The sequence below is a fragment of the Saccharomyces kudriavzevii genome, assembly GCF_947243775.1.
Source record: "Saccharomyces kudriavzevii IFO 1802 strain IFO1802 genome assembly, chromosome: 4".
Lineage (NCBI taxonomy): Eukaryota > Fungi > Ascomycota > Saccharomycetes > Saccharomycetales > Saccharomycetaceae > Saccharomyces > Saccharomyces kudriavzevii.
The window spans coordinates 645677-670602 of NC_079275.1; the positions used below are offsets into that span (position 1 = coordinate 645677).

The window sequence follows — 24926 nt, forward strand, 5'->3', positions numbered from 1 at the left end:
CTGCGAGCTACTTGAACGGATAGTAGAGTGCTTTTAAGCATTCATCCGGTTTCATTGCTGCTGTGCAGTTTCGAGACTATCCTGGTCGTCATAATAAAAGTAAAATATGGCATTTCCTTTTGGGAAAGGCCATAAGGGATTTGATAAACCAATTAGTTCATTTTGGTTCAAGAAACAGTCTCAAGGCCATCGGATTTGTCAAGGAGTGTCTTTTATAAGACATTTCTCGAACTGCGGGTCCGGTGATTGAAAAGCATTTGCAATAGCGTAATTGTCTCGAGCGGGCGTATAGACGGATGCCTATGCAGCGATTAACGAGCTGATTCCAAGGCAAACATCAAGAACTAGGCCCTCTTAACTTACCTTTTATAGGTGCAATCGCTTTTCCCTTTGCTTTTTCGGCTTCCGCAGCGGTGCGTACCTTGTAAATTTACACATCATGTACTTTTCTGCATCAAACATCTAAAGCGTTTGCATATGAAAATAAAATGTCGGGAGTTTCTTTGAAAAGTAAGCGACAAAAAAGATACAGAAAAAATTTACAGAGTTATAGAATTACGATAACCTAATCAGAAATCGCATTAAGGTAGGAGGAAATACTTAAAGTAACAAGCATACAAATGATGCAAACACCTACAGACAGTATAATTTCCCCGTTTCACAATTTTGGTAATTCAACACAACATCATTCGTCGTCAAGAACTCCTAGACAAATTGCGGAGGTACAGAGACCAAGCACGCTGTCTCCATTGTCGAGAGGGAAAAAATGGACAGAGAAATTGGCCAGGTTTCAAAAAAGTAGTGGCAAGAAAAAAAGATTTTCGCCGTCTCCTGCTTCTTCTTCTACGTTTTCATTCTCACCTAAATCTCGAGTCACCTCCTCAAATTTCTCCGGTAACGAGGATGGCAATATGCTAAGTACGCCTTCGTCTGTTTCCGCAGACCATTTGCCACAACATCCCTACAGAACGTCTTCTTTGCCAAGACCCAATTCCAATCTTTTTTATGCAAGTCACAACGATTGGTCCGGAGCCAGCGAGCCTCCAGTCGCGGAAAATTCCAATGTTCATGCACCACATAAGATACCGCCCAAAATTGCTCCATTTGGCTATCCGATACCGAGAACTGCAAGCAAAAAGTCCTTTCTAAACGCCGCTTGTACGTTGTGTGACGAACCTATATCCAGCAGAAGAAAGGGAGAAAAGATCATTGAGCTTACATGTGGACATTTGAGTCATCAAGAATGTCTCATCATCTCCTTTGGCACTAATTCAAAGGCTGACGTAGGTGCACTCTTTCCCTTGTGTACAAAATGTAAAGAAAATGCCAACAAGGCCGTCCAATGCATTCCAAAAAATGACGAATTGAAAGATTTGCTCATTTCTGATTTTTTAATTCATAAAATTCCAGATTCGGAACTACCAACAACACCCCAGTCCCAGTTTCCTCTTTCTTCATCGCTACTTCCTCCCTTCGGTTCGTCGTATACGCCAGTTGAAAGACAAACGATATATTCGCAGGCTCCAAATCTTAGTCCAAATCTCATATTAGCAGCTCCTCCTAAAGACAGGAACCAAATTCCACAAAAATATCCAAAAAGGCCATTCTTACATATTCCCTCGGGTCATAAGAGAACAATTTCGAATACGAGCTCTATCTTTACAATGACGTCTATGGTATCGTCCGCAAATGATTCTGTTTCTATTATTTCTGATTCCATGCAACAAAGGGATGACGAAACCAAAATACCCCTGCCACTATTAAGGTCTTATTTTATTCAAGTGCTATTGAACAATTTCCAAGATAATTTGCAAGACTGGAAGATAGACGGAGACTATGGATTACTGCGATTAGTGGATAAATTGATGGTTTCTGAAGATGGCCAGAAATACGTTCAATGTTGGTGTTTCTTATTTGAAAATGCATTGGTAGTAGCAGAAGTGGATGGCGAGGATGTTGACGTTTTGGAAATTAGGCTAAAAAACTTGGAAATCTTCACACCAGTCAGTTGTTTGAAAATGACTACACTGGAAGCTTCAGTTCTCAAGTGTACTTTGAATAAAGAAGATTGTTCAACTTCATCAAACCTTTACATTGTTGAAAAAATAAACTCAGATGAAAGTACGACAGTACAAAAATGGATATCAGCCTTATTAAACCATGATTTTGTGTTTGATGAAGACAATATCACCTCCACATTACCTATTCTGCCGATCTTGAGAAACTTTTCAGATAGTGGAGATAGTGGTGAGCATGAGACGAGTACATTTCTAGGTTTAATCAATCCTAATAAAGTTGTGGAGGTTGGAAATATGAATCATGAAAACGATACAGTAATCATCAGGAGGGGATTCACTTTGGGTTTATCAGAATCGTCTGCACAAAGTAGTGTTAATACCATACAATCTGTTTTGACCACGATTAGTTCAATCCTTTCCCTAAAACGTGAAAAACCTGATAATTTGGTAATAATCTTGCAAGTTGATTTCAAAAAAATAGAGGAAGAAAGATGTATAATCGTCATTTATAACAGTTTAAAGGCGTTATTGATCAAGTTTCCACGTCTGCAGTTTTGTTTCGTTGACCGAAATAATAATGTTCTGGACTATGGATCTGTATCACATAAGGTAGTTTCATTGAATGCCATTTCAAACCTGGAATCAAAGCGTTCCTTGATACAATTTTCTCCCACCTGGTTAAAAAACACGTTATATCCCGAAGAGATTCATGAACATCTGGGTATCATAAGCGTATCAAATAGTAATATGGAAGCCGATAAATCTGTATTATTTCAAGATTATAAATGTTTTACATGTCTTGGAAGAAGAAGACCTAATGAATTGAGGGTTAAAGTGGGTTACTTGAATGTTGATTATAGTGATAGAATAAATGAACTGGTTGAGGTCGGTTCCTGGAATTTAGTCTTAGAGACTCTCTGTTATAGCTTTAGTCTAAGTTTTGATGAAGACGAAGAAGACGAAAATGATGATAACTCAACTGAAAATGACTTTGACAGAAGTTTGAGATCACTATCGGACGCTGAATCGACGACTACTATTCATATTGATTCTCCATTTGGCAATGGAAACTTGACTATAAATCTAGCTGATGACGGAAACCCTTATCACGATATTGAACATTGCAATGTGAACAAACTGGAATCTGTCGTTTCTGCAACAGAATCGCCACTGTTCCCCAATGTTAGGCTTTCGCTTTATTCTAATGGAGAAGATACCAATGAAAGCGATAACAGTGTGTCAGCATTGCTGCTCAGTGATATGGATAGAAGAATCGGTGAGATAACGAGGCGTGGTTCGATTTCGAGTCTCATCGAAAGCGGCAATGAAACTTATCCGCTCCATATGGATTATATTTAGAATACATATTAAGCTCTATGCTATAATAATAGTGAGAACTTTCGCCTGCTGATCCCTAACTGTATAAGGTCACGTTACCTGATTTCGCTCAATTGAAAAGGTTGCTGTTTTTCTTAGTCTTTCAAGTTCGTAGTAAATGGACATTACCCAAAGATCTCTTTCTTGCCTTGACCTCGCCATGAAAACCATTGACTTGCCGCTTACACCTAACTTTTTGGTGAAATGAATCCTATCTTTGTTATTTGGCTCATTGGAGTTATCTAGGTCAGCTTCCACAGGAGGGGATCGGTCAACAAAGTTACTTTGTCCATCATAAGCATGTGTATATAGCGTTTCCTCCCCTTTCTTTCGCGAGCGGTTGCTAGAAAGTGCACGTCTTGTTCCAAACCAAAGAGTAAAGCACCGTGAACTTTCGTCTTCTACAGACCGCCATCCGTCCCCATAAACTCGAGGAAGAGCATGAGATCCATAATTTATTTCATCAAAAGTACGATCTCTCTGTAAAAGGTCTAATTCAGTTGTAGTTCCAGAGTATAAATAACAATCGTCAATCGGAATTGTCATATAATGTGCATATTCTAAAACTTCCTTAGCAAAGCCTGTAGTCGATCTATGGAAACAGTGAAACAAAACAATGAAACCGGATATCAAAACTACGTAGTACCTTGAGAAAACAGAATGTTTGTGTGGTTTTTGATACAAAGATCCCTTTTGAATTAACGGCCTACTTAGCGATATTCCGTTCGCATTGAAAGTGTGTTCATCTGCGCGCCCATGTTCTATAATCCAGCGTAATGTATTTTCACCAATTTTCGTTTCCTCTTCGCCACTTAGCATCAATAAGCCAGCGTTGGAACGTCTTGTTTTCAACAGCCTGTCTGTATCTTCTTTTTGCTTGCTCTTCCAATATTGCATTATTTTTTTCAGTTTTGTGACCCATTGCTCCGCAACTGTCGCTGATGACGCAAGAAGCTTTAATAAGAGGCCGTTGGAGGTTTCTATATTTATAACGGACTGCGAAACATTATCAACTTCGTAGCTTCTGTGCCAAAACATTTCACAAGCTTCTTTGTAAACACCATACTTTATTTTGTCAACCTCACAATCAGTACTTGTTCCTTGGTATATATTTTTCACTTCTGTTAGATCAATTACACTGTCTGTTTTGAGTATTTGGTCGATCCTTCTATGAAAACAATGAAAAGCATAAAAATCCCTAGAATCATACTCATCTTGAGTTGTTTGGCAGTTCATCCATTCAATGTGATCATCCGAGTTCAAGGGATAGGGCTGTTGCTGATAAACCTCTGGAATTGTCTTCCATTTTTTCCAAATATCTTCTTTTTCCTCTTCGGTACTGTTATCATCAGTAATTGCATCTATAGGTAGCGGAGGATTCGCTCTATACGCTTTCATTGAGAACAGCAAGTTGTCACACGTGAAGAAATAAGAGGTTGAGATATTATATTTACCAAAATGCGTCCTAACAGACCCATACTTGTCGGTCAACCTTATCAAAAAGCCTTCAATTGGTGGTGTTTCTTTTAGAAATTCTCCATTTACGGATTTTGTTACCCTTGAACAATTTACAATTGGCCTGTATTGAATTAGATGCGATTGGCAAAAAGCGAAAATCCCAGTTATTAGGGAATCTTCGTCACATGGAATCCACTCCAATCTATCATATCTCTTCAAAGCGCACCCTAATACAGGATTCTCTAAATCCCACTTGCTAATCAGGTAATCGTAATGTGCTAATTTCAATTTCTCTAAGATAGCAATAGTGAAAAATCGCAAAATGGGGTGTTGGAAGACTTTATAGCCTTTTTCAAGAAAGCATATTTTTAGTCTTTCTCGTTCCTGTTTTCCTAAATCTCGTAACTTTTCAAATATGATTTCATTTAGGTTGATTTTTATTGAGATTTCAGTTTGTGGAATTTTCAAGTTGATGGTTGGTGTAAATAACTGTCGGCCCAAAGTCTCAAGAAGAAATTTATACCATCTACCTGATGAACGTATGCTATTACATCTCAAAATAAATATTTTAACAGGAGAGTAATGTTTCAATCCGTTTTTATTTTCAATGCTTTCGTCTACGAATCCATCTAGCCGCTTATCAGGCTTTTGAATGGATATAGTTTTGTCCAGAGAGCTATAGAATCTTACAATGCAATTTCTTGAAAGAAAAAAATCCAACGAATTACGATGATACTTTTTAGCTACGCTGCTGATATCCTCGATTTCTGGAATATGGCGATGACGGTAAAACTGTAAAAGAATGGGAGGATCAAACCTCCCGGTAGATCTTGCAATGACAATGTATTCCTTCCACCGTTCACTTACCCTTGTATCAAAACATTCGTTTTCAGAGAAGTTCGGAAGTGGCACCTTATTTTGTATAGCTTCTTTCACCATCACCAGCATTTTTTCTTTCTTGAGAATCTGACCTGTGTGTTTCCTACCTGTCGCTTTGTTTGTTAGTGAACTCGTCACGCCCAAAAAAGTACCAACACTATCTTTAAGTTTGCAGCAAGTTTTGTTTCTCGCGTTATGGACATGTTTTCTTATGTGATGAGAATGCTTAGATACTAATCTATCGTGCATATTCTTTTCTTCGACCGTCAATTCCGTTGGCCATGGGGGCAAGACATTAAAGAAAGGAAGACCGTTCGAAACAAAATTACCGATATCCTCGTCTAAGTTTCTCCTTCTATTGTGAAAAGCATCGGTAATCTTCTTTCTTTCATCCGAAACTTTTTGTTCATTATTGGGATAATTGACTGCATTTCGAGAGTTTTTCCATATCATAAGATTTTCTTTGTCCATACTCTGCAGTGCTTCAAGAATAATTTTCTCATTCATGTTTAATGGCAGGCTATCGATAGTATTAGATGCAGAAAGGCCATCGACCAAATTGTTTGAATGGCTAAACTGTTCTGACCCACTTAAAAAACTGTTGTAATCGGGACTTGGCGTATCTGCAGCCGCAACGACACTGTGAGGGGAATGCCTTAAAGTCGTCTCAGAGGGTTGTCTGTTAATGTTTGATTCTACATCCTTAGCCTTCGTTGCCGAAGAGTGAGTCACTATTCGATTAAACTGTGAGTTACTTTCTTCGGGCGAGCTTTCTATTTGCTGTTCATTTTCTCGGTTCTGATCCGAAAGAACTAGTTCACTACCTTTATTTGTCTTTTTGTGATCCCTTCTCCGTTCAACTGGCTTTATTGCTGCCGGTTGTGCCGTTTCTTTCAAGGGTAAAGTCTTCATACTCTCATTGTTAGGAAGTTCCGTATTTCTTTCTTTCAAAGACTCTTTCTGCTGGAGCGTTTGATCAGAAGAGCTTTGGCACCTTTTAGATGGAGCCATTCTAGGTTCGCTACCCCGTACGGGGCTTGAATTAGCTCTTTCCATCTCAAATTTGTGGTCCTTGAGGTAATGGCTGTTGCGGGTGGTTGTGTTACCTCCATAAGACCACGTAAAGTGCTTTCTCAAATACGACGCAGTAGGTATTTTCTCCACACGCTTTTTATAAATTGTTCCATAGCCATATCTTTTTAGCATATCCGATTGCTTTCTAACCTTCCGAAGTGTAATTTTACTGAGAAGTTTCCAAACCTGACTATTTTGTTCAGCATACCATTGTTTTGGGATTCCCCCCAATAAAGTCACTTGAGAGCATTCGGAAAGCTCTGTGGGAGAGACATAAGATAATCTAAAAGCCGTAAAAGAATGTCGAGGAATAGTGAAGACCTTGACATTGGCATTTTGTGGTGAGCAAAAGCTAGTTACTCGCTGCGCATACTTGATATCATCTTCAACAACGCTAACAATAGAATCCATATTTTAATGGTAATTTGCGAATTACAATTGCCTTTCCTCAAGGTCACTGCTGTCTTAATATTGCTTTTTTTGTTTACCCCCATGAGTGTCCTGTATCCAAGATGGTTTTGTTCTCTTTATTCTTTTGAGGCACGGCGCAAACTCCGAGCTCTTCAAAGTGACTGAAATTTATATTTGGTAAAAAAAGGTCTGCTTTACTTGAAAAATCCTGAATACAAAAATAAAATCTAGTACCTCTATTGAAAGTTTGTTACTCGTTACATATACAAAAAAAAAGTTCCGTGCAATGAGTCTACTTAGTAGTAATTCTCGTAACCAAACCTGTCGGGCATAACGGCTGGTGCCACTATTGTCCAACCGTAAAGTGCATAACATATCCATGCGCTAACAATTTTAACCCAAGAATAAAAATATGTTCTTCCTACCGGTATAAAATCTCCTACATCATCCTGAGTAACATTAATGGTTAATAAGATGGCGATCCACTGGGTTGCCAAAAAGAATATAATGTGGAATAAAGTGTAGTTGTATTTGGTTCCGGTCCTTTCGTCGTCATTTTGGTTATCTATAGTACCTTCAGTCGACGATGGTGTCCCTAACCAAGCCGTATCGTACAAGGCACTTTCTGGTAGAGATCCCTCCTCTACAGCCTGCTTAATTGCTTCATATCTTAATTGGTTTCTTGTCTGTCCACCTAGCCCCTCGTACTCGATATCGTTGCCTAGATATATAGCACCATTGGTATTAGTACCTTGAAATGCACTATTGGCCGCAGCTCTCGTTGTTGTGTAAGCGATCGCGACAAAAGTGAATAATGAACCCAAGATAATGCTAAACTTACGGGTCCCACTAGATCTAACCAATGGGTTGCACATTTTGTCATCTGGTTCAGAAGACATGGCGCTCATTGTCAAATAAGTACAGTAAACAGAAACCATACTACTTTGGGCCAACCCGCTTTTAGGATTAGCTTCTTGGATCTTGGGATTCACCGATAAAATAAGTGTTATAACAGTTAATATCAAATTGACTGTTACAGCCGTTTGATTCATGTTACACTGTTGATGGCAGAACATAACATACATAACGACAGTCATAATAATCGACGCAGTGTACATGGAAGTTGTTCCTAAAACCAAAAATCGTTGCCAAAACGAGGAGTCCTCGTCTTCTGACTCAACGTGACTAATACATGTTTCAGCCCATTCATGAGCAAAGTCTACCAATAATATAAGGCCAACTAGAATGAAAATCGCCCCACTGGGAACCGATACCCATTTGGAAAAGAAAATATAGAAGTCATTAGGAATAACAAATGATAGGACAATGAGACATAAATACAATATAAATTTTAAACTCCACCATGAATTTTGAAATGCTGCTCTCACATCATTAGTTGATTTTACGCCCATTAGTACAGACGCTAGTATCAAATGTAAGCACCCCAAAGCAAAATTCAATCTATGGACAGTAAAGAACCCACACTCTCCAGTTCCTGTGCATGTTTTCCCAGGCCAGAGGATGGATTTGTTTGCGGAATACGATATCCATGATATTAGTGAGTTTATCAAAAGCCAAAAAGCATAAAGAAGTCTTGTCCCCAGGGAGGAAGACCCTAAGGAAGATGCTGTCTTAGACACTAAACCTGAGCAACAGCCTCCAAAACAGGACGCCACGAACGATCCCGCCATACTGACAGGCAAAGAAATAACGGCACCCATAATTTATTACAGTATTATTGTTTTGATGGGAGAGTGGTCTTTGCAAGTGAATTCAAACTTCATAAAAAGGTGTGAAGATTTCAAAATGCGGTTCATTTTTTGTCAGAGTTGAATTATCCGAACTTCTGCTGTTGCCGAAATTATACAACAACAAAGTCACAGAAGATTAAAAAGATAAATACTGCGTAAAAATTCAAAACGGCCATCAGAAATGCGTCAAGACAGAGATGCCAGATAGTATTGTGATCGTTTACTGGGAAGGCAATAAAATTGAAATTGGGAGAAGCGATCGCGCATGTCCGCAAGAGACGATTCCTTGGAAGACAGGTACCATCGATGAAGAAAATAGTGATGAGCTGAAAGAAATATTTAATCATTATTTTCAGATGTACGGCCCCTTGGAAAATCAAGAAGTACATGTTTTAATACTGGAAGATGTCTTTACTTCTATAATTGAAAAGAGAATTATCTGTGGGATTCTGTTATTAGAATTAAAGTGTGCTTGCGTGTCGTTTATTCCCAGAGTCATCATGCACTGTATATCCTGCAATGCAACGAATGCGTTAGTTATAGATGTAAGTGCTGCTCATACTACGTGTGTACCCATTTTTGACCTCAGACCTCTGCAAAAATACATAAGGTACTCAAAAAGGGGTAAAAGTCAGCTTGTACTAGATGATTATCCCTCGGGCTGTCCCTACACGCCGATATTCTTTGACGAGGACTACAACTCTAAAATTCAAGATGACGATGAAATTCCAGTAATAAATCTTGCGAAATGTATTATAAACTCACTTCCTATTGACTTGAGGAAACCTCTCAGAGAAAATATCATTCTAGTAAACGTTGAAGAAGAATATGAAGCAACAATAAGAGACTTATTCAAGCAGAAAATGGACATGTCTAAAATCCAATTATCTAAAAATTGCTGGCGGGGCGGTTCTATATACGCGAAAACGCTTTTGCATGCTGAGGGAGTAAACGTTGTGGGAGTTAAAAGAGAAGAATTTTATAATGATCCCAACATTGCTCCTGATTGGTTTGATTTCTACTTTAGATCCGGCGCAAAATGCACAAAATAGTGTTCCAATTTTATGTAACCGAGAAAAAACCACTTTTCTCTATTCAAGCCAATTCATAATTCAAAAATAAAACTTGAATGGAGAAAAGTTCATGGGAACTCCGATGCCAAGATCAGGTAGCTCACAGGTTCATTTCAGTTTGTAAAGAGTTAAAAATGGTCTCTAGCGGGATCGAACCGCTGATCCCCGCGTTATTAGCACGGTGCCTTAACCAACTGGGCCAAGAGACCTGTTTGTACAAAAACTGTTGTTTTACGGGCTCTGGTAATACCGGATGTCTTGACAATCCTAAATTCGTTTAGGAGAGTAACTTGTTGTCAGACTTATTATTAACGTGATTCACAGAATGTTACTTATCCTATATAATCTATATAAGATCTGAATCCAACTAAAGGGTGGAAGCGCGGAATCTCGGATCTAAACTAATTGTTCAGGTATTTATACGTTTGGTTGGTTTGGTTCATCTTAGGCAAGTAGGCTGCCTAGTATACTCAATCTTGTCTGTTTTGGAACTATTGTTTCGTACGTGTTTCATACATGTTTTATGTCTAGGTTGATAAATCTAGTAATGCTGAGGTATCTCATTTTGAGATACAACAAAAACAAATTCCGAAAAGATACATATCTTCGCGAATTATGGAAATGGTAAAACAACTACCTCGAATATTCAAGGTTATTTTGTTGGAACATATTGGAACAAGAACCAACTATCCATCAACTATCGGTAAAACAGATTGATACATGCATTCATGTGGCTAGAAGATTATAATATACGGTGTTGATAAGATGACGTAAACTATCAGACCAGTAAAATAAGATTCAGAACTGTCATCGAATTTAGTGGAAGCTGAAGTGCAAGGATTGATAATGCAATAGGATCAATGAATAAAGACGTATAAAATGAAGGAAGAAATATGAAAAAGATCATGTAAATTTATCGATTCCCTTTCGTGGATTCCTAAATTCATGAGGAGAACTTCTAGTATATTCTATACACAAAATATTATAAACTTTATCAAAAATGGAACCCCAACAATTGTCACAAAATTTGACTGAAATTCAATACGGAACATATCTAAAATATTCAACGCACGTGTTTCGTATATCGTCATATATAGTATAAGAAAATTTCTCTTTTGTTCTTGATTAATACTAATATTTATTAACATTATCGGCACAACATGTAGAATTCTTGATGATCGAGGCATAATATTATTACAATATTTGACTAGTAAACAAGAAAAAGAAGGAAGTCTGCACTGTAATTTATCAAAAGTTTGTCATGCTATAAACTATAGACATACATGGCGTACTAAGGCGTCATTTAAAACCGTAAAAAAACTCCTTGTTTATCTCTTTTATTTTACAGGATCGAAATATTAAGTTACTCGACTTTAACAGCATAGTAGATCTTTCTAATAAAGATCATACTGCTGAAAAACCCGATTGCTCCAGTGACTACACAACATAGGACAGACATAATGAATGAATATCCAAGATATAGCACGACTGTAATGAACCCCCCCAGCTTAAACTTGGTGAATAGTATCGAATGGATAAACATATATATTGAACATCCTAAACCGCCGATGATGAAACTTCTCCATTGCCATAACCAATTTTCCAAACATAAAGAATGATACGTGATTAGAACTGTTATCAACGAGGTTGTTAGAGTTAGCAGTAAGAATGAGAAAAGCAAAAATCCAAACATATAGAAAATCTTGTTGAACCATAGGCTGGAGTAAATGAAATATAACTCAACAGCAATAGAGCCGAAAGAAAAGATCCCCGCAACCATGGTTGCCTGCGTTGTCCTCAAGTACCAAGGCTGATGTGGAATTTGTCTTGCGATCTGATTTGTTTTAGTTGGATGTTCATTCCAGCTACACCTCTTGTGAGCAAGAACTGAACCCACAAAAGACAACGGAATGGAAACTACAAACCACAGAAATATTATAAAGAATAACGACTTTGCTGGAATTACACCAGAAGAATGAGCAAATAATAGGAAAATATTCATTGCTACAATTAGTAGAAGGATTGCACCAGGGAGCAAAATTGGTGTTATTATCAGATTAGCCTTCCAATAGGGTCCATGAAAAAACTTGTAGACACCCATTGAGGTATAGGATCCTACAAATCCAAATAGTGCGTAAAGAAGAAACATTACAGTTTGCAAAGAACCTCTTGAAATAGGCGATACAAGGCCAAAGGCAGCAAAGAAAATGCTACATATAATCATCAGGAATAATTGAATACCCGAACCCACAAGCACAGATAGCAGCATTGATTTAGGCGGGGTTCTAAATACGTCACCATGACTTAACTTCCAACCAGCATCCTCATGGAATTCGTTATTCAAGTTGAGTTCATTATAGCGAGTAAGATCACTTTTTAATGCCCGCAGTAGAGAATGGATGACAGCAGATGAGAGTAAAATAACGATAACAGAAAAGCCTATCAAGGAAAACCATTGGATTTGCGGGTCATAAATATGCAGATACTTGTCCCATCTCGTAGCCCAAACTGTAGCAGAAGCAACAAATTTAACGGAATAGGTAAAGTAGACTTCGTTATCTCTATCCTCGTGAAGAGTCAAAGGCTTCCTCGTTCTAGAGCAGGATCCAGGTGACGATCTTTCGATGGATACAGGATTCACAGTAACACCAACAATACGGTAACTGTCATTACCACGCTCATGGAATTCCACCACGATCTCAAAATGATTGACGAAGTAAGGTAATTCTACCGTTTTGACGGGGTTGGGCCTTATGTTCTTAGGACTCCGGATATGTAACGTGGCACCGGCGTTTGAGGCGTCCATATCAGCTTCTTCCATTGTATTGGGGACCGTCTCATCGCCGACGGTTTGTATAACGTCTGTGAAACCTAACTCAAATCCTGTACCGTAATAGTTCGTTTTTGTTCTGCTATCGTAAACGCTCCTTGCTGCTGGCAATCCATCCACAAGCCAATTTTGGAAAAAACCACTTATAATTAGTCTATTAATGAACTCGGCATCTCTGCCTGGAATTGTACCTTTACAAAGAGCAACACATTCCTTCTCCTCCAGCATCCTCAACTGGAACGGAGAATTGTAAATTCTGTCGCCAAATATGACTGAACCCAACGACTCCGGCTGCTTCTCAACATGCTCCGGTCTGCAAAAATGAAACCTTTCATTATAGTAGTCATAGGAGTAAAGGAAATGTTCTTTATCGCTAGAGATATCATTACCGTTTTCGTCTTGATGCTGAAAGTAAATGGATGGAGTCAAGCGATTAACCAATAGTGGAATTTCATCGTTTGAGTGATATGTGGTGGGAGATAATCCGGGCAAAGAGAACGCCTTGGCTACAGGAATATAAGAAAGAAGTGCCAGCCAAATACTCTGTTTCATTACGAAATTTTGGCTGTATATATATGTATCAACATAGGCGCTGGATCTCTTCTTCTTGTAAGTTTAGGGTCCTCAACATTATTCAACTGTAAACAAAAACTTGCAATTTCTTCGGACAAATATCAGAAAGGCTAATGGATGGGCAGGTAACTGAGTTAAAGTAGCTCAAACAAATAGAAAACTTTTATACTTCAAGTCATTATAGACCCCAAATTGATGAATAATGGTTTTTTCGTATGAGCATTATATGAATCTACTTTTCCATTTGGATAATAGTGAAGAGATAGTGCCTCCGGAGATTGCGAAAAGGATAGTTTCTAATGCTATAGCTCCGGTGATAACAGTTACTTCCACCCCACTTTTTGACAAACATATTCAGGAGACGTACAATGTCGATTCTCTGTACATGCTGCTACGATTCTTCGGTGGTTGTGTCTCTGACAGAGATCAAGCCAATGAAGGTAAAGTTGGACCCAATGAACATGAGGTGAGTGATACTAGCGTCTCAATGGAATCGCTTTCCAAAAATCAAAACTTAGGAGTCCCCAATGCGTTGAAGAAAGGTAGCCGCAGCAGGTCAAATAGTCTTTTCCAGAGGGATTCAACGCAATCTCAGTATATTAGATTTACAAGACCGTTGGGTGATCTGATCGAAACAAGGGACACCAATGATATGCTGTTTAATTATCATTCTTTGGAAGTGTATTTAGATAATTATTTGAAATTAGTTACCGAAAATACGAATGAAACGGCTCCCCACGATCTTTTAAAGAAGTCCATTTACCATAGTTTTTTTTCGTTGGCAATTTCTTCCACAAATAACTTATCACCTTACGAAACCTTTAATCATCCGATCCTTTCCTTGATTGCATTAGATATTTCAAATGGTGAAGTATATGAGGATGCAAGAGATCTTTTGGTTAATTTCAAGAACCTTAATCATAACACCGAAAACTTTCCTATTTTCATGAATACAAATGAAATGCTTCCAGTTTTCTTAATATGCTATAATGACGAATCCCAAGAAGAATTCGAAAAATGTCAGGCTTTGGCTAAAAAATTAAAAAAACAATTGTTTGTCGAGAGCATTTTTTTACCCCTCTGGAAAGAATCTTTCATTGACGATGAAAACTCAAGTATTAAATTGCATCAACCAGTGATGTCATCGCTTGAAGAAATACTTTTCTTTCTACAGGCTCCAACTCAAACAACGCTTTCCCTACCTTTGATAAATTCAATTTATGATATTCTCGACTATTTGGTTTACGATTTAATGATACCGTTTATGAAGAGAAAAGTGTCATTTTGGGAAGAGACGATCTTACAGCCAAGAAAGTCGCTGTTTAATGGTGCAAAATTTTTCAAAAAATTCATGAATAAGAATCCTGCCAACGGCAGTCATCAACATAACTCTCTAACGAGAGACCGCCAAGGTAATGAGTATTTTTCATCTTCATCTTCTGAATTTTTGATGAGGAAATTGGCAGATTGGTCTATGATGCTCTCCGACTTCAAAACTGCCTATTCCACATACGAATCACTAATGGACGATTTAGATGCTTTTCCCAAATATCTGGCTTCGTGCATTGAATGGTGCGCAGTATCACTGCTGATGGGCGCACAAAGCATAGTCACCGTGAAGATGATTAAAAATGATATAAATCCCTTAATTGAGAGAGCTTTGGCCACATACGAAAAGTGCTCGCAAATTCAGCGTCATAAAGGCAAAGAGTTGTCCTCTTCAAGCGTTACAGAGCCTGTACGTTCATATGAGACGCGTTGTATGATTTTGGCTTCTGAGTTATTTTTATCTTTAAGTGATACGTGGACGTCTACACCTTATGCTATTCAGTATCTGGAAACTATTTTAGATGAGTGTAAGTTGGGACCCTGCTCACAAATCATGATTTGGGAGAGACTCAGTGACTGCTATAATTTGAGAGTTGACCCTAGAATTAAACATAGAGTTGGAGTGATGAAAAAAAGCTTTAAGGAAACTGAGGACCTCCGAAATGGCGACGAGCACTACACAGACCATTTTATAGAGGAAGACATATTATCCGAGGGCTTAACAAGAAGACGCAAGGCAGCTTTTTTTAGATTAATCGCAGCCAAGAAATGGGCAGAACAAAAACACTGGAGGCAGGTTTCTTGGTGTTTGAAAGACATTGAAAGCACGTATTCAGAGATAAAATTTTTACATTGTAATGACTCAATCTTAAGTAAGTTGAAGAGTCAACTCAATCTAAAGGATCTGGATTCAGCGCCAGGACCAACCGAGAAAAATCCAACTACGACAAGCATTAATTTTATAGAATGACTCTTTTCTATAGAAAGGTGATAGTTTGAGTATAAAGTCTATGTATGAACCTTATAGAGTTTTTTTCGAGACATTTCGTTTCGTGATAAAAGCATTTAATATATTTTTTTCCCCTCCAAAATCATTTCCATCGGTCGCAATGTTAACTCTGCAAAAACCCCAGGTGGCTGCTTTTGTTTACTTACTAAATGACTCCTCTAAATTATCTACCATATGTCTGTATCTTTTCTGAGTTTCAGCCATATCAAGGAAAATTTGGTACTTTGTATCTAGAAGGATTCTATCTGGATGTGTTGCCTTGTTAGGATTCACCGCTTTTGCATCACCCGTTAGCTCTTGCATAACTTTCCATAGAATACCTGTGCCACGGTACCTTTTTTCTTCCAAGCTTCTGAGTGCTACAGTATTCAGGGTGCCCTTGCTACTTTCTTCAGAGGACATATCACCTCGTGATTGCTTAGAAATTGTTGAAGAATGCCTATTCATTGTATCGGGGGCACTTGAGATCGAATTTGGTAAGTTATAAGAGCAGGTTACATCACTTGCCAAGTTTTGATGTCGCATTGCTGAATTCTGTGGCGATGGATATGAATTGATGAAAAATTCCTGTGCCGAGGAAGATTTTTTTGTTGTGAGAGTTCTTCTTCCCTTGGCTAAATCAAAAGCTTCGCTTGCGGCAGCTCCAAGTAGAGCGGAGCCAAATACAACTGCACCGTCAATGTACCGCGGAATCACAATCGGGAGACCGGAACAATCAGCCAACAATCTCGTTAGTAGGTCATTTCGACACTGCCCACCCGACATGAAAATAGCATCAATTTTGTGACCACTTTTCAACATTACTTCAACAATTTGTCTTGTCTGCTGTGATATGAATTCACATGCGCTCAAATAAGTAATTGCAAGATCTTCAACTGAATTATCCATAGATTGCCCTATAATACAAGCACGCATATTTGAATCCGCTATAGGTGACCGATTACCGTGATAGTCACCATAAAAAAATAGATGTCTGGCCAAAGATATAACAGATCTCTCATTACGTTTCTTAACCATGGTCTCGAGCATTGAGTTCAAGTATTCAAATTTTGATACGCCTGCTGCGTTCGTCAATTGGGATAGTTCAGTATAAGCTGGATGGATTTTTATAACATGATCTAAAAGAACCCCCGTACAGCTTTGGCCGCCTTCCGCAGCCCAGAAACCTCTTGCAAGAACATCTCTATAGGGTCCCCAGATACCGTGAACAAAGATCGGATCCTTTGACAACAAAATATGGCATGTGGATGTACCTGCAACAGCAGCCAGTCTACCAATAGCGCCGTTGTAATTATACGTATTATCTTCATTTTCCGCAAGACCTCTGATTGGCGATTCTGGCTTGGCGGCTACAGTCCCAACCCAGCCTGCATATGCATCAATGAGTCCTGAGCTCACCACACAATTCTCCGTCAAACCTAGCTCGCGGGCAGCTTTCCAATCTAACGAACCAATACATTCGCCTGCGCTCAGAAAATTTTTTTTATGCCTTAACGATCCGCCTAGTTTCTCAAAGTCGCTTTCTATAAGCTCTGAGAGGCCAATAGTGTTCAGAAATTCTTCAGACCAACCCAGATTGGACCCTTCTACACCAGCTGGTAGGAACCCCTGTTTACAAACGGCAGAAGAGAATGACCTGTTTTCTTTGCCCGTGGCTTTGAATGTCAAGTAATCTGGGAGGTCAAAAAATTTGCAATCTTGAAAAAGTTCAGATCTTAAGTTGTTCTTCAACCATTTGATTTTAGGAATTTCCATCTCAACAGACATTTGGCCTCCAACATATTTCAAACATTTATCTTCAGAAGAGTTGATTTCTTCAGTCTCCTTCATAGCTCTGTGATCCATCCATAATATGATGTTCTGATCATTCTTGGTGAAATCAGGTCCGACCGCGACTCCTTTAGCGTCAGTGGCTGATACAACTACTAGAGAACAAGTTGCATCAAAGCCCATGCCATGAACTCTGTCCGGATCAACTCTTGATTCCTGAATAACCGCTTTAACACAATGACAAACGGCATCCCAAATTTCTCTGGAAGACTGAGTAATAAAATTCGGCCTCAATTCTTCCCTTTTTATGGGCTTTTCAGCTAATGATAACATGTTACCAGATTGGTCAATAATACAGGCTCTTGCAGAGCCTGTACCCACATCTACACCAACATAAAATTTTACTTCAGGATCTTTCAGGGGAATGGTAGATAATGATATTTTCTTTGATGGTGACACTTCCAAATGGCATGTTTTAATTTGCATTCTGCGTCGGAGTTTTTTTACATACATATTCTCTTGTTAATGTCCTTGGGGGAACAAGTCTATGTATTAATCTGGCCTCTCCTACAACTTTTCATTGTGCTCAGCGGTCTGGGTGTGCAGCTTTGTATGGCTAGTGATACTGACCGCTTGTTCTAAACCATAGCATGCCACCTCTTGACGGAGGATACAGTCTCTTGACCATGATAAAAAGTTGTTACAACGCTCCAGAGGTAAAAACTTATGTGCACACTAAAGCTTAGTAAGATTATGATTTTTTTTAATGCTTCCTTCTCTATGAATCTTCAATCAGAACTATCTGCACGAAGCATTGATCCTTTCCAATTTTTCGCGGTATAGTGAAAAAAAAATTACAAAATCATTCCTCATCGCTTGAAAGTGTTTTAGTTGCATTAGATGTAAGCCCCAGAAAGAATTATTCTACAGGTAGATATTGAAAACGACAAAATGACGAATTCGCGCTACAATGGCGCCTTGTTTGATGATGGTGATGATTCGTTACCATCAGGATCAGTTACAAGGAAGTCATCTCCGCAGATGAGAAAAACAACGTCACCTAGGGAATCGAGGGAACCTTTGAAGGATCGCCTATTGATACTTCCATCGATGGGGGAATCATATACTGCATATGTGGACTCTTACTTGAACTTGGAGTTATTGGAAAGAGGAGAAAGAGAAACACCAATTTTTCTCGAGTCATTGACAAGGCAATTAACCCAACAAATATACGAATTAATAAAGACAAAATCCTTAACAGCGGACACTTTGCAGCAGATTAGTGATAAATACGATGGTGTAGTGGCAGAAAATAAGCTTTTGTTTTTGCAAAGACAATATTATGTCGATAATGAAGGAAACGTCAGAGATGGACGAAATAACGATAAAATTTATTGTGAACCAAAACATATCTATGACATGGTAATGGCAACGCATTTGATGAATAAGCATCTTAGAGGTAAAACGTTACATTCCTTTTTGTTTTCTCATTTTGCAAATACAAGTCATGCCATCATTGATTGGGTCCAGCAATTTTGTTCAAAATGTAATAAAAAGGGAAAAATCAAGCCCTTGAAGGAATATAAACGTCCTGACATGTATGATAAATTACTACCAATGGAGAGAATCCACATTGAGGTATTCGAACCCTTCACCGGAGGAGCAATTGAAGGAAAGTATCCTTATGTTTTATTGTGCAGAGACTATCGTTCAAGTTTCATGTGGTTATTGCCATTAAAGAGTACTAAATTCAAGCATCTAATCCCTGTAATCTCTTCACTTTTCTTATCATTTGCCAGAGTTCCAATTTTTGTAACATCAAGCACTTTAGATAAAGATGATCTTTACGATATATGTGAAGAGATTGCATCAAAATATGGTCTTTGTATAGGCTTAGGCTTAAAAAGTTCAGCAAGATTTCATACAGGCGGCATACTGTGTATTCAGTATGCCTTGAATAGCTATAAAGAAGAATGTTTAGCTGACTGGGGTAAATGCTTAAGATATGGCCCTTACAGGTTCAACAGAAGAAGGAACAAGAGAACGAAGCGTAAACCTGCGCAAGTACTACTTAGTGAAGTTCCTGGACACAATGCAAAGTTCGAGACTAAGAGGGAAAGGGTCATAGAGAACACGTATTCCCGCAATATGTTCAAGATGGCAGGTGGTAAAGGTCTTATATATCTGGAAGATGTTAACACTTTTGCGTTGGCTAACGAAGCGGAGAACAACGGCAATAACAACAGAAACCATCCTGACAATAATTTTGGAAATGATGACTTTGAAGAAGAGGTACAGAAGCAGTTCGATCTAACCGAACAGAATTATATCGACGAATACGACGACCTGGCGCATGATTCGTCAGAAGGTGAATTTGAACCTAACACCTTGACTCCAGAGGAAAAGGCTTCCCATATTGTTGAGGAGAAGCGAATAGGATCAACCAGCGAGACGACGGATCTTGATGGAAATACGAAGCAAGAAGTGGATGAGCCTGAAGAAGTTAATCATAATATTGAGGAAACTGATGGTACACGGCAAGCGGACCCACAAGTGGATCAAAGCGTAGAAATAACAAGACCGGACACATCCTACTACCAAACTGCAGCGTCACCTTCAATAAAAAGACAAAAATTAAATCAACAGCGTCATGGAGACGTAACAAGGGATTTTGGTGCGTCAATGGAACTGTAATAATATCTGGAATAAAATGAAACTAAGTGTAACTGTAGACAAAAAAAAAGTAAATTTTGCGTGTAAATAAGCAAAGACACTTTAAGTACTGTTTTCTGTACGATTAGGTATTCTTTGTACATGGTTAAAATGTGTATAAATGTAAATGTAAATACGCGGGGATTTAAAAAGGTTCAGCTCACAAGAACGGCTTTGTACGACTATTTGGCATCCTTTGTTGAAAGACAAAACGGATAATGCTACGGAAGTTTATTCCCTTGAAACAATTTTACATAAATGCCGGTATATACTTTTCTTTTTTTTTCCTGTGATGAAAAATGATGCACATATATAATTACAAAATATACCCTGCCTCTACCCTCCTATGGAACATAATAAAAAGCCATAACCATTAGTTTTTCCCTTAATCGCGGTACTCGTTGAAGAAACTCTGATGAAAATTTTTCCAGTTTTGAATCCACTGAGTCCCTGGCGCCAAAAATGTTGTACGCACATGGTAAGTGCCAGGTTTTTGTCCAAATCCAGAACCGGGAACGGTACAAATACCTGTGGATTCTAATAAGGATGCGCAATAGAACTCATCAGGTTCGACGCCAAGGCGTTCACTTTCGCGAAAGGCTTTGTCAGGTAAAATAAGCCTTGGGAAGAGGTACATGGCACCTTGGGGGTTTTGACATTCAATACCTTCAAGTCCATTGAATGTCTCGTACAACAAGTTAGCTCTGGTGCGCATTTCATTAAAAATCTTCGACCTTTCCTGACGGTCTTGCTCATATGATTCATCACCAGGTTGAGGGGGGTTGACCATCAAATCGACTATAGCTTGTCCCGTGACAACAGAACAGATAGATATAGACATGAGTTTGAAAAGAGCATCCCTTATATCTTGAGAGAACCCTACGATTTCCATGTAGCCACCCCTTTGACCACATTCACCCATAAATCCCTTTGAAATGGAGTGCAAAGAGGCTAATTGGACGTTATCAAATTTTCCTGGATAACAGTGTTGCAGTTTTCTCAAAACTTTCTTCATTGAATGGAACTTGAAATCGTTGAAAACGTTTTCTTGATAGACCTCATCAGAAATAACTGCAATACCATACTTTGCGGCAATCAAGCAGATCCTGGCGATGGTTTCTTCAGTTAGAACGGCACCGGTGGGGTTACCTGGGTTGATAACGATCAATACCGATGGCCTAATGCCCTTTTCTAAGGCGTCCTGCACCACTTTTTCAATTTCGTCACTTTCAGTGGACCAGTTGCATTCCTCATCCAAGTAATATGGCAACACTTGCGCATTGAAAAGAGACGCGGATGCAGTGTACAAGGGATACTGAGGAATTGGAATCAGCAAACCCGTTCGGGTATCTTTACACAATAAAGATAGCAGGGAAGTGGCTGCGGATGAGGCACCAGTGGTTAAATAGATATCTTCCGGGGTGGCAGGTTCGCCACCGTCTCTCGCAGTAATGAAATCTGCAACTGTTTGCCTTATTCCTGGAACACCTTGGGAATGCGAATAGGCTCCGACGGAACCGCCAATATCCTTCAGTAAACATTCAGCTCTTTTCAAGGCATCCTTGGAAAATAAGTTCAAAGATGCTAATTTTTCATGATCTACTTGTAGAATTTCCGGGTATTCTAATATGGATAAGACCTGTCTGGTGAAAGTCAAAGGCTTTTGATCCAGCTGTTGCGGATTACCAATGTTTGCGTTGATAATATCATCGAAGGGTAACAAACCAGGATTTTTTTTCAGTTCCTCTTTCAGCTCATCAGCTCTTGTGGGGATAGAGCCTCTCACGGCATACTCTGCCTTGGTGACGCTCCCATTCAAATCCTTTTTGGTGATCTTGGCGGCAGGCTTGAAGTCCAAATCTTTGGCGATAAACACACTTTTCAAGTCCTGCTGGTGTGTCATCGTCATGTGTTCTTACTATTATGTGCTGCCACTATGTAAATACAAAGTTACTGTGGTGGCTTTTTCCCTTGATTCTTATATCTTCTTTGCCTTTACTATTAACTCGCCAAGAGGTGAGAGGAAATATTGGGGTATTTACGAAATGGCTAAAGGGTATTATCACTCGCCAAACGGCCAAAGAAAAACAGAGAAGAAAATTGCCAACTTCAAGCAAACTCTATCCATTTACAGGCAGACAAAGGTATTTAAACGTTTGTATGTACTCAAAAAGCCAGGAAAAGACGCATTTACGTGTATAGAAACTGCGAGAGAGCCTCAGATGCACATCGCCTCTACGAGAAAATAACATGATTGACCCAAATTTGACGTTCATTTTTTCTCTGCCAGGAAAAAAACCCAGGAAAAAAAAAAGGTTGGGAAAAATTTTCTTTTAGGTTTAGTGAAGCATTGATGACAGCGAACTTTATCAGCCAAAGTGGAGCGATTGGAGACGTAATAAGTGTATTAGCCGACAGAACAATGGCAGAAAGTATAAAGTTGGGAGCAATCCCTGTTGGACCCTTTGCAACTGAAGTGTGAAGCCATTTAAAGTGTATCGAACAATGGAAGGAATGGAGGTATGGGTGAGACCGCTTTTTAAATCCCGGTGAAGTAAAATACAGTTTATAGCCAGAGATTGTATTGTATATTGTAAAGTATCTGTATATATATGCGTATACATGTTGTGTAGGTGTGCGCGGACGGCGGATCTAAGTGAGTAAGTCTTCCAATTCTTCGGGTTCAAGTCCCTCACCGCTACATAGTAAATTTATAGTTGGACTGGCCGTGCCTTCCTTTAACCTCTTAGACAGTAACGGTGGTGCTGCACATGCTTCCGGATCCCCAGTTGTGTGCGCCGTCCCGTCTTGTTCGGCTTCTTCATCGATTACCTCTAGTGAGAGTAGGCCAACTCTATCTACGCTGTCACCATGGTCTTCTAGATCAAGCTCATATGGCGAGTTAAAGGTCCTTAGTTTTTCAATATCTTCTCGTTGGAATGATGGATAGCCGTCCGGAACATATGGTAATGGCTCCTGTCTCTGCGGAGCTATCTCGATTTCGTAATCATCATCATCATCATCCTCCTCTTTGGATCCTTGTTTACCTTTTGTTGTGTTCTTTATGAGTTGCTGTAGTCCTCCTTGGTTATTGAATAACCCAATATCACCGTTAGATTCATGCTCGTCGTCGGAAGAGTGCTGTTGTAAGAATGCGTTCTGAAGCTTCACGCCAAGTTTGCTCTCAGGTCCCTCACTACCGTCGTCATCGTCAGAACTCTCCTGATTTTTGGCCGGACCAGCAAGATCTTTTAAGACTAAACTTTTCATCTTAGGCAGCGCATTATAGCCAAGAACAGAACCGTACTTCTGCAGCTTTCTTGAATTGTTCAACAATTCGTTATAGTTTGCCCTAGTACGGTTGCGAGAGATCTGGGAGAGCTGTCTGAGCTGGTCGTTCTTGCGTATAGAAAGCGTATTTTGTTGTTGCGGTATAGCTTCAGAGTCTTTACTCAGGTTTGTGGTTTCAGAGACAAACACAAAGCTTTTTGACCTGTTATTATCCTTTGCTGCGAGAGGCAACCTTCCTTGCTGCTGCGCATGTGTATGCAACCTCTTCGTGGGCGATACTTCTTTACCTCCCTGTATGTACTTTAGGCCCTTGCCATTGTTGCTGTTAAGGTCCTTCTTGAGTTGGTCCAGTCTCACTGGTGGCTTCAGTACATTTGAGTGTGATCTTTTCAACAAATGAGCTGGTGTTTGCGGGAAGTTGATGCCGGAACTTTCGTTCCCTGTATACACGATATTATTTTCCTTATCTTCGTTGGCTGGCATCTGTGAAACTTATAATCTAGCACTTAATATATAGTTAGATCCTGAAATAGAGTAGTACGCTAATAAAACCGCTAGCAACCGTTTGCTTCCTCACTCGGCTATAGCTCGAAACATTTACTTTTCTGTTTTGTTTGTTTATTCTGTTTGTTTTTCTTTTTTGGTTCCATGCACGATTATTTGACGCGTTTTCGACTTTTGTGTGAGGGACAAATGAGTAAGGCAAGGAACCTACGCTTATAAGTGGGTGAATCGCGTAGAGGATCCCATACGGAGCACATTTCCACTGAGCGACCATACCGTCACATCGTGCGTGGATCACAAATTCAATTCTGTCCACTGGTGAATGTCAAGTTATAGCGCATGTAGAGAGGCATCCATACAAGTACGCCAAACCCAATATGTCATGCGAAGCACTGAGTCACGTGATTTCAAGCCCCAAGAAATTCAACAGCCAATTTTCCAATAGAAGTTGAAAACCATGGCGTGTACAGCAACTAACTATAAGGGATGATCGCTCGGGAAACGTCGGTTCCAAGAATCAATAATCGGAGCTAGAAATGACGCTACTTACAAGTCTATACCAGCTTCAGTCGAAAAGAATGCTTTCTTCCATATCTTCTTTCTCTGCTCTTTCTGTATTGCGTCCGCAAAGCAGCATGCTTTTAAACAGTCCACCAATGAAAACTATGTCCCTTACTGCATTGGGATTTGGTTTCATCGGTCAACGGAGGTGGAAGTCTAGAGGTAACACCTATCAGCCCAGTACATTGAAGAGGAAAAGAACGTTTGGATTTTTGGCGAGGGCAAAGAGCAAACAAGGCTCAAAAATACTGAAAAGAAGAAAACTCAAGGGTAGGTGGTTTCTGTCTCATTGAATTTTAGTAGGAG

General features: G+C 39.3%; 11 protein-coding genes and 1 non-coding gene across 12 annotated transcripts; 5 read left to right on the top strand and 7 right to left on the bottom strand.

The window, feature by feature from the left end:
* Positions 1-623: 623 nt before the first annotated feature.
* On the top strand, positions 624-3377 carry STE5 (Ste5p; the record flags this gene model as incomplete). Its single annotated transcript, XM_056232483.1, has 1 exon — positions 624-3377. The coding sequence occupies one exon, from the start codon at positions 624-626 to the stop codon at positions 3375-3377; it is 2754 nt and encodes a 917-aa protein (XP_056086758.1).
* A 69-nt stretch (positions 3378-3446) lies between these two features.
* SPO71 (Spo71p) lies at positions 3447-7217 on the bottom strand (the record flags this gene model as incomplete). The annotated part of the gene is made up of 1 exon (XM_056232485.1): positions 3447-7217. The coding sequence occupies one exon, from the start codon at positions 7215-7217 to the stop codon at positions 3447-3449; it is 3771 nt and encodes a 1256-aa protein (XP_056086759.1).
* A 296-nt stretch (positions 7218-7513) lies between these two features.
* On the bottom strand, positions 7514-8938 carry TMS1 (Tms1p; the record flags this gene model as incomplete). Its single annotated transcript, XM_056232486.1, has 1 exon — positions 7514-8938. One exon carries the CDS (start codon positions 8936-8938, stop codon positions 7514-7516), a length of 1425 nt encoding a protein of 474 aa, XP_056086760.1.
* A 227-nt stretch (positions 8939-9165) lies between these two features.
* On the top strand, positions 9166-10020 carry ARP10 (Arp10p; the record flags this gene model as incomplete). Its single annotated transcript, XM_056232487.1, has 1 exon — positions 9166-10020. The coding sequence occupies one exon, from the start codon at positions 9166-9168 to the stop codon at positions 10018-10020; it is 855 nt and encodes a 284-aa protein (XP_056086761.1).
* Positions 10021-10176: 156 nt separating this feature from the next.
* On the bottom strand, positions 10177-10250 carry Skdi_4.trna12I. The gene has a single exon. It is a non-coding gene; the product is annotated as a tRNA-Ile (tRNA).
* Positions 10251-11404: 1154 nt separating this feature from the next.
* TMN2 (Tmn2p) lies at positions 11405-13423 on the bottom strand (the record flags this gene model as incomplete). Its single annotated transcript, XM_056232488.1, has 1 exon — positions 11405-13423. The coding sequence occupies one exon, from the start codon at positions 13421-13423 to the stop codon at positions 11405-11407; it is 2019 nt and encodes a 672-aa protein (XP_056086762.1).
* Positions 13424-13646: 223 nt separating this feature from the next.
* On the top strand, positions 13647-15743 carry TRS85 (Trs85p; the record flags this gene model as incomplete). The annotated part of the gene is made up of 1 exon (XM_056232489.1): positions 13647-15743. The coding sequence occupies one exon, from the start codon at positions 13647-13649 to the stop codon at positions 15741-15743; it is 2097 nt and encodes a 698-aa protein (XP_056086763.1).
* Positions 15744-15920: 177 nt separating this feature from the next.
* SKDI04G3350 (putative phosphotransferase) lies at positions 15921-18065 on the bottom strand (the record flags this gene model as incomplete). Its single annotated transcript, XM_056232490.1, has 1 exon — positions 15921-18065. One exon carries the CDS (start codon positions 18063-18065, stop codon positions 15921-15923), a length of 2145 nt encoding a protein of 714 aa, XP_056086764.1.
* A 438-nt stretch (positions 18066-18503) lies between these two features.
* Positions 18504-20246, top strand: FOB1 (replication fork barrier binding protein FOB1; the record flags this gene model as incomplete). The annotated part of the gene is made up of 1 exon (XM_056232491.1): positions 18504-20246. The coding sequence occupies one exon, from the start codon at positions 18504-18506 to the stop codon at positions 20244-20246; it is 1743 nt and encodes a 580-aa protein (XP_056086765.1).
* A 403-nt stretch (positions 20247-20649) lies between these two features.
* ALT2 (alanine transaminase ALT2) lies at positions 20650-22173 on the bottom strand (the record flags this gene model as incomplete). Its single annotated transcript, XM_056232492.1, has 1 exon — positions 20650-22173. The coding sequence occupies one exon, from the start codon at positions 22171-22173 to the stop codon at positions 20650-20652; it is 1524 nt and encodes a 507-aa protein (XP_056086766.1).
* Positions 22174-22916: 743 nt separating this feature from the next.
* PDS1 (securin) lies at positions 22917-24038 on the bottom strand (the record flags this gene model as incomplete). The annotated part of the gene is made up of 1 exon (XM_056232493.1): positions 22917-24038. The coding sequence occupies one exon, from the start codon at positions 24036-24038 to the stop codon at positions 22917-22919; it is 1122 nt and encodes a 373-aa protein (XP_056086767.1).
* Positions 24039-24595: 557 nt separating this feature from the next.
* On the top strand, positions 24596-24913 carry MRX14 (mitochondrial 54S ribosomal protein bL34m; the record flags this gene model as incomplete). The annotated part of the gene is made up of 1 exon (XM_056232494.1): positions 24596-24913. The coding sequence occupies one exon, from the start codon at positions 24596-24598 to the stop codon at positions 24911-24913; it is 318 nt and encodes a 105-aa protein (XP_056086768.1).
* Positions 24914-24926: the final 13 nt, after the last annotated feature.